The sequence below is a fragment of the Phalaenopsis equestris genome, unplaced genomic scaffold (assembly GCF_001263595.1).
Source record: "Phalaenopsis equestris unplaced genomic scaffold, ASM126359v1 Scaffold000282, whole genome shotgun sequence".
Classification (NCBI taxonomy): domain Eukaryota; kingdom Viridiplantae; phylum Streptophyta; class Magnoliopsida; order Asparagales; family Orchidaceae; genus Phalaenopsis; species Phalaenopsis equestris.
The window spans coordinates 96,446-109,102 of NW_018164724.1; the positions used below are offsets into that span (position 1 = coordinate 96,446).

A 12,657-nucleotide genomic window follows, 5' to 3' on the forward strand; every position below is an offset into this window, starting at 1 on the left:
CAGCAAAAACAAGCAAACGGCATCAAACTTTGTATATGCTTTAGCTGTAGACATAAAAAATATAGATGACCAACTGTCTGGTGATCCTACTTAAACCAACAGAATAAAGGGCAACGCATAAATTTTAGCTTTTGCAAGGTAAGCGTACGTAAAAGCTAGTGTGTGGAAAAAGATAGTAATGATACATTACCTTCTAACGGATTCTACCTTCTCCAAAAACTGGCGGTCTAAAGAAGGAATATTTAATTTTCCTCCGGTAGTCCCTGCTAATTCTTGTTCATCTAACATAAAAAAAATATTATAAGAAGTGCTTAAATAGTAAATGAGTAGTTTCACTTTCTTCACTGAAACATAAGCAAATAACACATAGCAACAAGTACTACACAAATCCTAAAAAACCACCACTACTAGTGTAATAATCTTTGAAAGAAGTGTTTGTGATTTTCCTGAAGACGTGCAAGGATGTCTGTTTTTGTCAATATGGAATTTGGAAAATTTCTTTTATGTATTTACCTTACTTGTTGGCCTCACTGCCACAGCCTCGTTGTCCTGCTCCCATTCCTCCGGCTTCCACCAATGCCTTCCTTTTCCCACCTTGCTTTTAAAACACCAGTGCTTCTGTCAAATCTATCGTAGCTCCTTTATTTTTTTTTAGTGGGTGATGGGGGGCATTTACATACATACCACCCGATTTTACATTTATACAAATCTTTCATATCACATCAGAAATACCATCATTTTAACTTTTTAAAAGTGACATACAGTTTTTTATGCATAGGTGAGGTGGCATGTATGAAAAATTTGAAGTTTTGAGGTTAGATACGTAAAAACATAGGAATTGAGTGGTATGTATGCAAATCTTCTTTTTTTTTTTTTCGCAATCCATAATCGCCTCAATTTTTTTATTCCCTTTCATGTCTTGAATTCAACAGAGATGAAGGCAGTGCTATGTTTCTATTCTTTATGTTCTGCACAGTGAACCACAGTAACAATACCGTATTGCATCTCTCTTCTATTTTTCTTGACGATTTCATTGTGCTGTTCTGATTATTGGGTAATTATGTGATATTAAACCAGTATATGGTTTTATTTAATAGGAGAAATTATATACATACTACTAAATTCCTATGTATTTACATATCTAATAGCTAAATCTTTATACTTTCTCATATAACATCCCAGTCTTATAAAATATCATCAAAAGTACCATTAAATTTTACTTATCCTATCGAATTTTAGAGGTGTCTTTAATTGCAAGAACCACAAAGTGTAAAAATACAATTTAGGAAACCATGATATGACTGAAAAAACTCAAGGGCGGCCAAACTGTGATTTCCTTATAAATCGAGGGAACAAAATGTATTGTCTTATTTTTTTGGAAGATATAAATACATGCCACTTAACTCCTATGTATTTACATATCTATAACACCTAAACTTAAACTTTTACATACATGCCACCTTACGTAAGCATCAAAAGGTGTAATCCCCTTTTAAAAGTTAATATGGTGGTATTTTTTATGTGATATAAAATATTTCGCTGGTATTACTGTAAAAAGTAAAGTAAAGGTGTTAAATATGTAAATACAATGAATCGGGTGGTACGTATTTAAATGCTCCCCCTCCTCTTTTTCTTAAGTTCTTTATTTCTAGATAAAAAAAACTTCAACCAAATTAATTCTAAACGTTTCTTATGCTAAAAGGACTTAGATGGTTTCTAAAACATCAATAACATTCTCTACGGACAGCTTTAAGACCTCAAAAGAATGGAGAAATTTTACAGCAATCATAAAGGCTATTGAGATTTAGAAAAAAATTTTAAAAAAATTATGAAAAAGACTTTCAAGTTTTCAAACATGGCATAAATAAGAGAAGCAACACGTGAGTACTGCTTCTACAGAAATAATGTCCTGAGTACAAAAAGACATTTACATAAAAAAAAATATATGTAAATTATGATTGCAAATGTATAGAGATGAATACAGCTTACTTTTTGTTCTTGTCCTTGGAGCTCCAGAAGTTAGCTTGCTGAATAATAAAAGTGAGTAAATTACATATAAATCCCTCAAATTAAACCTAATAACAATTTATGATTAAATTTGTACTGTTGGTATCCTAAACTAAACGGGAATAAGGCAAGCAAACATGTTAATTAGAATTGTACCACATGTCAATTTAATTGTTCCAGTTAGTTTTCTGCTACTTGGAAAAAATTCTAAACAAATCTCATTTGCACTGCGTATCATTTAGCCAAAAAGCCCATTTAGAGGTTAAATAAAATTATAAAGCTTCTATACTTGTAGATGATAGTTCACATCTCTGTACATAATAGGTGCATACATGCATTGCTTTTGTAACTTTTTGATCTGTTAATGCAAAATACAATACTTCAAGGAAATAGAGAGAGCGGGGGTTGTGGGTATTAGAGAGAATTTTTGAAACTACAAATTAATTTTCATTCAGTAAAAACTCTATTTCAGATTACAAGCTTGATCTCTATTTATAGAAATTAAGGAAATATGTAAGAAACAATTCAATGGGGCACTCACATACATACCACCTAATTTCTATGTAATTACATATCTAACACCTAAACTTTACTATTTACATTTATATCCCACAAATATTTCATATCACATCAAAATTACCAATATTTTGACTTTTAGAAAGAGAAATACACATCTTCATCTATGGGTAAGGTGGCACAAACCATTCTTTTGGAAATTTGAAATACAACTTGGCAATTAAATCATTTTAAATTTTTCTGTATCTCCTACATCAATACTGAACTAAGTATGTGAAACATAGTAAATAATTAAGGATAAATAGAGTGCAGATTAAATCCATCCAACAGTATACCCTTGTTCGGATGAAATTGGTATGTTCACCTTTGGAGTCTTCGTATCACTAACCTGAAGAAAAATCAAAGCAAAAGTATAAAAGTTAGCTGAATTAGATCAAGAAGTACTTAAGGACCTATAATTTGATATATATATATGCATTAATTCCCTAAAAAAGACGGTTTATATCTTTAAACAAGTAAAATATCTAAGAAGTTGTGCTGGTGGCCAAAAGAAAGAAATGAAAGAAAAATGGGTGCTCACATGCATATCACCCAATTCCTATGTATTTACATATATAGCACGTAAGTTTTACCTTTTTATATTTATTGACAAGGGGCTCGGGGGAGAACCAGCCAGTGCTCAAGGGAGGGGGGTTGCCTTCCCCTTCTTCCTTTCCCTCCTCCCCTTTTTCCTTCCTTTCCTCCTTTCTCCCCCTTTCCTTTCTCTCCCCTTCACCTTTCCTTTCTCTCCCCCTCACCTTTCCTTTCTAAGCACTTTATTCTGCTTCTTTATTTTAAAACCCTTTCCTAAAATCCAAAATCTTCTTTTATTCTCCTTATTTTAAAAGTCTTTCCAAAAAAAAATCTGATATTTCTTTTTATTCTCCTTATTTAAAAAGCTTTTCCAAAAATCTGAAATCATGTTTATTCTACTTTTTATTTTGAAAGTTCTTCTAAAATATAAAATCACTCCTAAAATAGGTCAAGCCTCTTTATAAATAGGAGGTAATGTGCTTAAAGTTAGTGGCCTTATTTTTGATATCTGAAATCAGGTTTTAGCCTTAGTATTTTCCTATTCGAGAGTTGTATCTGATGTCGGGGTAGTGCTTTGGTTATCCTTCGTCCGAGGTGGTAATTGACTCCATGGGTCTGGGTGGTGCTCAGGCTGTAGCTCGACCTCGAAGAAGAATTTATCTGTCCTTTCACCCTTCCTGTTGCTGCCCACCCGCTTCCCAACCCAACAACAGGCCATCGCGCATCGTCTCCAACAACCGCTGGTTGTTGTCCTCCCTCCAACCTACTGTCAGCCTTCTCCCACCAAGGCCATAGTTCCACATACTCCATCCCAACGCTCAGTCACCCTTCCTGAACAACCAAATCTTCTTGTCCACTGGCCCAAAATTCCTCCCAGCACTCAGTCGACCCACTTCCAGCAGTCTACCTTGCTGTCCAAGCCTTTCCCATAGCTTCCCGATGTCAGCGCTTCCGCGCTCGTTGTCCACCCTTTGAAAGTGTTGATGAGTCTTCCCCGCTGGTGCCCCACATTCCCAGCTTGCTATCTCACCTTCCAACCTATCTCCCAGCCACCCAACAAAACCTTCCTGCCACCTTAACCTAGTGCCTCCCTCCTCCAGTTCACCTTCCAAACCCTGTCAACCCCTCTCCAGCATTCACACTTGTCGTCCCCAAGCCTTTGGATCCACTGGGCCAACCTCCACTATCCTTATCATTGGGATACACTTTTGAGGTGTTGGCTTGTGTCTTTATGTTTGTTTGTCGTTTATTTCATGTTTTGAAAAGTCGTCGTAATCGATTTCAAATTCAATCATAATAATGTGTTTCTTTTGTGGTTTTGGCTTTCTCCTCCGGTATCAGTAAATGAATAGGGCTTCATGACTTCCTCTTAAAGTTTGATCAAATTGTTACCAAAAAATTTCTACTTGACAATACATTTTATTCTAAAAAATGATTTGTTCTTTCCAACTCATTTTATTGATGCTTTAAAAAGTGACATGGATTTAAATCTTAGACCAAAAATAAAAAGAAGATAGAAACAACTTCATATTTGGACAATTAATATTGATAAATCTTATTATCATCAAAAATGAAATTTTATAAAATTGCCCCTCTAGCGTTGTATCTCAATCTTCACAAATTAGTGAGCATTGTTCTACCTCGTGGCTTTAGAATGATGAGTGAGAAAAAAAAATTAATTTCTCCTTGAAGCCAAAACCAGGCATTGGCAAAGCATCACAAACAAAGCAGTCTGCTATCTAATATATAAATTTGCCATGCAATCAAGCATTCAAACTAAGAGAGAATATCCATGAATAAAACATGAAAATAAAGTATGACCATAATTTATTTAATAAATTATTTAATACCCTTTTGTATCCAACCATCAAATATAATCAAGCTTTCTAATATATTCCCTCTTAAAGATTCAGTAATGGTCTTTCATCATTGAAAGTTGAACGCTAAGCATGCATGTAATGATCCTTCAACATTGAGAGCTCAACAGTAATGTATGTATGTATGTATATCCTTTAGCATTAAGAGTCGAAAGCTATTGTATGTGTGAGTGTGTGTGTGTGTGTGTGTGTGTGTTGTATGTCGTATGTATGTATCGAAATGTTTGTGTATATGTATTGTTAGAAGTTATACTAGAAAAAAAATTTATTACTATTACAAGTTATGAGTGTTAGAATTATTTCCTAATATAATTTTATTTTTTTTCCTATTTCAGATTTATTTTCTTGGATTGGACTTATTTCATTTTCTATTTTAGATTTCCTATTTTATGTTGTTTCCTTTATCTCTAAATAATTAATATGAATTGATCAATTGGAGATATTATGTGTTATATCTTTTTTTTTCCTGTTATTTCATTTTATTGTTTTTCCTATTACGGGATTCATGTAAAAATTATTTATACCTCTTTTCATATCAATAATATAATTCGATTATTCTGAATTTCAATATGGTGTCAGAGCTTAATTTTGTACCATAGCCACCGGCCTCCTTCATGAACCTCTGGACTCCCTTCCTGTCATCCTTCGTGCGGGAAGGGAGTGGCACTCGTCTCGGCATTTGAAACAACAACTTTTAATTCTTTCTCACCCTATGGGCTTAGCCTGTCGGCTAGCCCTTCGCGAGCCAGGAGCTTTGACTCTAGTGGCCTCCAAAAAGAAAGTAGTTTTGTTCTTGCTATTTTTCCCTCGAACTGGGATCTGTTCCGTAGAGAAACTTTTTGTTATTGGCTGCCTGACAATTTTTTCCCATAAAGAACTATTGCATATTTGCCGTGTAGATATATAGTCGTCGGTTCCTAAAGCTGCCATTCTTTTTCAACCTAGTTGTTGCCAGTTCCCCTCTTCCCAACCGGTTTTCTAAAGGTTAATGTTGTTGATCCTTTCGGCAGGTGGTTCCAGCAGTCGAACCTCTCTTCGCTGAAGAGTTGATCCTTAGATTCCAGTCTCGGGTCTTCTTGTTGCAAGATTGGAGCGCGTCTAGATTGACGATGTCCTTGAGATCCTCGTCAAGGGTATATCACGTGGGCAAGGCAACCAATTATGGATTATTGCCGCCCTCTCACCGGCAACCTCTCCCGACAAGATTTATGTCGGACCTCTGTCGATCGGCTCTCCCTCTCACTGGGGACCCATCTTTGATGGGTGGTGTGTCGATGACTTTACTATCGTTCTTCCCCGTAGGACCTTCCCGTTGTTCCTCCCCGCAGTGCCTTCTCGTTGTTCTAACCCGCAGAACTTTCCCGCAGGAAACAAAGGAGTTTTTTCTGCTGCTCTTCCCAGTCGCAGGAAACAAAGCAGATTTTTCCCTGAAGTCCAGCGCTGCTTACTATCATTTCTTGTTGTTCTGCCACAAAAATTCAGCGTTGATTCTTGCAGTCTGATCCGTCGTCAGCCCTTTCTCCTGCAGGTGTCAAGAGAAGTTGTGTCTCCAGCAGTCATTTCTCTTGCAGCTTTCTGTCGACAGAATTTCTTGGGTGTTATTTTCTCTTCTTCTCTCTTGTGGAGATCCCAACCTAAAACTCGTAGCTAATGTCCAAAGAGGAAGACTCCAATGTTCAGAGAGGGAGACTCCAATGTTCAGAGAGGGAGACGGTGATGTTTGGAGAGTTGGACTTTCTCTCTCCAGTGGCATTCCCAATCGAACGGGAGAAGTTATTTTCCCATACATGTCTTCGCTGAAAAAATGGACAAAGAGGATGAGCTATTTTTGCCATTTCTTTTCCCCTGTAGGTTTCAACTGCTTCTTCCCTGCTGTCGGAAAACTCTATGCAGGGCCTTCTCTGTTTTTTCCATTGCCACCGGAATGTTTTCCTGCATCAAGTCCTTAGGTCATCCACTGTAATTCTTCCTACAACAACCCTCCTCCGAAACTTTTCCTGCATCAAGCCCTCCTCCGAAGCTTTTTCTGTATCAGACCCTCCTCCAGAGCTTTTTCTGTAGCAGATCTCGTTCAGAATTTTTTTCTACAACAGTCTTTAGAACTTTTTCCTGCAGCAGGTTTTCCTCTGAAACATTTTTAGTAGCAGATCCTCCGGAGCTTTTCCTGCATTAAGGGTCTGTTTGGAGCATCTGCAGCTTCTCAGCTGCAGCTGCGCTGACCCAGAAAGCTGCTGTGGGGAAGCTAGTTGTCTGTTTGGGGCAGCTGTGTGAAAACAACTGTGACGTAGCTGTTTCGAAAAAAATGGCAATTCTACCCATGTTTTGTAAGTTAGTGATAAATCTTATCGTATTCAACAACCAAAAATTAAAGAAGAACACGACAAAACGACAGTGAAAAGGTTGCAAATAGCTTTGAACAATACTAAACTTTTTCATCAATAATGAGCAGATTCAACTCAGATGGTGTCATACTATTAGTAAATTTGGGCAAGAATTTCATGCCTTAGAAGCACATTTTTCAACATTCCCAGATTTTTTGGTTCCATAAATCTCTGTAAGAAAATATACAGGATATGATTTTTTATACTAGAAAGAAATCGAAAGAAATAGGAGAGTTACCTTCAATTCTTTCAAGTAGGGGCGGAGGAGAGCGTAGTGGAGCGGAGGAGAAGAAAGATAGGAGTCACAGGTCTGCAGAAATGGTGATTGAATCCTCGCCTTCCTTCCCAACTCTGGCTTGGAATCTAGCGATGAGGTGTTCTTCACCTCCATGATGGAGCATTCGACTTCAAGAAGATCGATTGGCTTCGCAAGATGATCGAGATCAATGGGCAGCTTCGTGAGATGTAAATCAGAAGCAATCGCAAAACGTGGCAAAAGAGGTAAAAGCCTCTCCATAACGCGAGGCCACGTGATTAATCCCGCGGCTCACATTCCGCCATTTTTAGCGGACTCCAGCGACGAACGTGAAAACCAAACAACAAATTCCCACGCAGATTCGTGGTTTGGGGCCGCGCCGCTCTAAAAATGCGACCCCAAACGGACCCTAAGTCTCCTCCAAAGCTTTTCCCTTCAACAGGCCCTCCTTCAGAATCCTTCCTGCAGCCGACCTCCTCCGAAGTTTTTCCTACAGCACACCCTCCTCCGGAGCCTTTCCTTGCAGCAAGGCCAACCTCCGGAGTTTTTTCTTTTTTTTCTACAGGTCATACTCAGCTATTTTTTTTGTTGGTTGTCAACTTTCTTGCAAACTCCCCTACTGCATTACCTATAGGAGTATTCCGCCTACCTACAGACACTGCAGGAACTGCAATCAAAGATAATCATAATCAATTAGAAGTTAGTTTTTCCTATAGATTGTCTTCTTCCTTGCAAACTTTTCTACAAAATTACCTGTAAGAGTCATTCGTCTACCTACAAACACTGTAGGAATTGCAGTCAAAAACAACTGCAGTTGTTTAATTCTATGCAAACTCTCCTACAGCATTACCTGTAAGAATTTTCCGCCTACCAACAGACACTGTAGAAACTGCAGTCAATGGCAACCGCAGTAAGAGATGAAAACTTTTAAGTACTACCTCACAGGATCTCCCTCGCCCACTGTTTGATATTTTCAAATCCAAGTTGAAGAAGTTTTTCAACCATATTTCAATTTGAGAGGGAGTGTTAGAAGTTATATTATAAAATAATTTATTCCTATTAGAAATTAAGAGGATTAGATTTATTTCTTAATATAATTTTATTTCTTTTCCTATTTTAGATTTATTTTCTTGGATTTAATTTATTTCATTTCCTATTTTAAGTTTTTCTATTTTATATTGTTTCATGTATCTCCAAATAATTAATATTAATTGATTAATTGGAGATATCAAGTGTTATATATTTCCTTTTTTGTTATTTCTTTTTATTTTCTTTTCTATTCTAGGATTCAGTTAAGGATAATTTATGTCTCTTTTCATATCAATAATATAATTCAGCATTATTCTGAATTTCAACAATGCATGTGTGCATGTGTTATGTGTATGCATATATGCATGCATGTATGTATAGTATATGTATGGACGCATGTATGTATGTATGTATGGAAATATGGATGTATGGATGCATGTATGTATGCTTGTATGGATGTATGGATGTATGGATGTATGGATGCATGTGTATGGATGTATGTATGGATGCATGTGTATGGATGTATGTATGGATGCATGCATTGATGTATGTACAGATGCACGTATGTATGTACGCATGTATGCATGGATGTATGGATGTATGGATGTATGGATGTATGTATAAATGTATGGATGTATGAATTTATGTACGTACACATGTCTGGATGCATCTATGGATATATGACTGTACGTATGTATGTATGTATGTACGTTTGTAATGGATGGATGGATGGATGGATGGATGGATGGATGCATGCATGGATGGATGCATGGATGGATGTATGGATGCATGCATGTATGGATGCATGGATGGATGAATGCATGTAGGTATGTATCTATGGATTTAAGTATGTATAAATGTATGAATGTATGTATGCACTAAGTATGGAAATGTGCGTTGTTCAGATAAAATCGAAAAACCAAAGTTAACATATTTTATATGGTTATTAAATCATTGGTTCAATTATTAGTTATCATTTTGATTTTATCTTACTTTAAATTATTGGTTCACTATCTTACATTTATATAATTGATTAAAAAAAAACTCTAATTATACTAATTTCCCCCAAATATTAAATCAATTAAACCCATGAGTTATAGATACATAAGTTATAGAAAAATCACAGTAAATATAATTTATTCTATATGCTAAAATCACAAATTTTAGCAGAGATTTCTTGGCATTTGTAATACATATTCTTCAAGTTAAATATAATTAGATTTATAATCAAATTTAATTAAATTTCAGTATACTAAAATTAAACTAAACTAATCAAGCTAAAGTTTAGTTGAGTTTAATTAGTTTAAAAAAATAGTTTTGTTGGTTTGATTATCCAAATTTTATTATTGAAATCAATTGATTCAGCTGCTTTATAAACCAAAGCATTGAAAATGACCAAATACGTATCGAAGTCCATGATTTTTACTTTTGAAACGTTCAAAGTGCTATACTCTTTCTACCAAGAGATTGGCCATTCAATACTTGAGTAATCTCTACTTTCTAACATAATGGTAGTCATTAGTTTTTAGGTTTTCAAAAGCATAAGGAATTATACTCTTTCTATAGTCCAAAAGCATGGTTGTCAAAGATCAGAGTGGTCTTTATTTCCTTATATGGATGTAAATCTGCGATTTTTGGGAAAAGATAAAGTTGTTATATTCTCTCTAATATCCAAGCGGTCAGCATATAAGACTCAGCTATCCTTTATTTCTTTCTCCAAAAGATTTGTTAATTTTTTAAGTTTGAACGATCAAAGTTGACCCCACGTAGTGGGATTAAGGCGTTGTTGTTGTTGTTGTTGTTGTTGTTGTTGTTGTTGTTATTGTTGTTGAACGATCAAAGTTGAGCTTATAGTTGAATATGACAAAGAGATGTTATATTGAAATTGCAAAGTATAACAAAAAAATATATATTTACTTAGTACACAGCCTTTCAGTGCAAGTGTTCAACATCTGACAACATCAATACATTTCTATTGATGTTTGGTAGAACATAAGAACCAAATCAAATCTCAAGAAAACGATGCTAGAAAACTACTTATTATAGTTGGCAACCTTCTCCATGTTTGATAGCCTCCACACATAGAACCATCAGATCCTGCCAATAGAGGCTAAGTCGTTATCAACCAATCTTTTAGCATCAGACTCATTGGTACTCCTTCATGGTGCATCCATAGCAACAAGCGAACAGCGACGCTACCCAACAAAGCTCTCAACAGATAAAGTGTAATCATTCCTTGACGCATCCACAAGGAAGAGCGAATAACCACTCCGCCCTAACTACTTTTGAACACCTAAAGTGTGGCCACTCTTCTTTGACACCTTGGTAGTGACCATAAGCAATAAGTCCTCTCTGCCATCATTCAACATGTTCCTTAATTATATACCTTGTAACAAAGAAGTAGAGACTTTTTGGCTCCATAAAACCCCAAGGGCCCTTAATAATAAATGAACATAATAAAAACCACCTAGTTAAATCGAACATAACGCCTAAGTGCCACTAAATAACTTGGTGTCGGGTTCAGATTATTACGGGGAGCATTGTCAGATGTTCTAGTCCAAACTAGCTCATTTGGGGTGATTACTTCATCATATGTTGATATTATCACCGAAAAACCTCTGCAAATTCTTGAAAAAATAAAATATTCCTAGTGGTGATCAAAATAATGATTATTTATCACATGTTTTTATCAGCAGCTTCTATCGCCACCAAATCAGTTGAAAGGCTGCCTCAAATGAAAACTAGAACAACAACAACAAGTCTTTATCCCATTAAGTGGGGTCAGCTAAATGAATCCTTTTTCTTCATTGTGTCATATTGAGTGTCAAATCTTCATTTAATTCTAATAGATTAAGATGATTTTTTGTCTTTTTAGGTCTACCTCTACCTTTCTTAGCATAAGTCTAATCTAAAACATCTACTCTCCTAATCCTATCATAATCCTCGACGTTCAATGTGACCAAACCATCTAAGACGGATAGAATAATTTCCCATTTTGTCCATAAGTGTCAAGCCACTCATCCACCTAAGCATTCTCATCTTAGCAAAACTTAACTTTGTTTTATGCTTCTAACTTTGTTTTATGCATTCTGAGTCATAAAACATTGCAGGTCTCACCACCATCTTATATAATTTTCCTTTAAAGCAATACTTCAACCTTCTACTAATTAATTTTCTTTTCCTTTAAAGCGATACTTCAACCTTCTACTAATAACATTCCTCAAATTAAAGTAAACCGAACCTACAAAAAAATCGAACCTTCCCCTTCTTTTCTGGCTCGGCACCAAATCCTCGACTTCTAGCAAAGCAGAGAGAGCCGCAAATCTTCAATATTTCTCGATTACTGCCTCTCCTCGCCCAAAATGCTGGTAAATAGGCCTGCAACAACGGAATTGATTCGCAGAAACCCTAGAAGGAATTAAAAATGATAGGAAACAATAAAATCTCTGCTTCGGCTTTTAAATAAGCAAGCGGAGATGCTCCATTACCGCCGTGGGAAGACGATAATCCATGGGCGAAGAAGCGAGGTGAACTCGGCTCGGATTTGAAGTATCGGAAAACAGAATCGATAACCTACGCTAAACTTTGTTTACCATTTTCTCACTCCATCAAGAAAAAATATTGTGAGCATGAGATAGGTGGGCCCTCACATTCACGGAAAAAATTTGTGTACGATAGACGTAGCGAGCGCTACGTACAATTTCTCGGTATACTGAGGGTAAAACGAGGTTATATCATCGGTATAACTCTTTGTAACCTCTATATAACATTCTGTAACTTATTTGCAACCTACTATATATGATAACAGAATCGCTGAATTTATTTGTAGGTTACACTATGTTATATAGAGATTACAGGGGGTTATAATACGGGTATAACCCCCTTATACCCTTTTTATAATCTCAAAATCGCATGCAATTTTTTTCCCGCATCCAGGCATCTACACAGCGAATCACCGACGGTCACGTGGTCCGCTGATCACATGTATCACAACTTGGTCAACAGTGGTTGGACGTCC

General features: G+C 36.2%; 1 protein-coding gene across 5 annotated transcripts in view; it reads right to left on the minus strand.

Moving 5' to 3' along the window:
* The window catches only part of LOC110024950, a 55,824-nt gene extending 43,591 nt beyond the window's left edge, over nucleotides 1-12,233 (minus strand). For 4 of the 5 annotated variants that reach the window (XM_020725151.1, XM_020725154.1, XM_020725152.1 and 1 more), the window contains exons 1-5: nucleotides 12,128-12,233; nucleotides 11,898-12,047; nucleotides 2,859-2,911; nucleotides 1,990-2,027; nucleotides 191-281 (exon numbers count right to left, since the gene is read on the minus strand). In XM_020725151.1, coding sequence (XP_020580810.1) covers nucleotides 191-281; nucleotides 1,990-2,027; nucleotides 2,859-2,911; nucleotides 11,898-12,047; nucleotides 12,128-12,151 — 356 coding nt within the window. In that variant the 5' untranslated portion in view covers nucleotides 12,152-12,233. The remainder of the gene's footprint in view (nucleotides 1-190; nucleotides 282-1,989; nucleotides 2,028-2,858; nucleotides 2,912-11,897; nucleotides 12,048-12,127) is intronic. The other variant, XM_020725153.1, reaches the window with a different exon arrangement.
* Nucleotides 12,234-12,657: the final 424 nt, after the last annotated feature.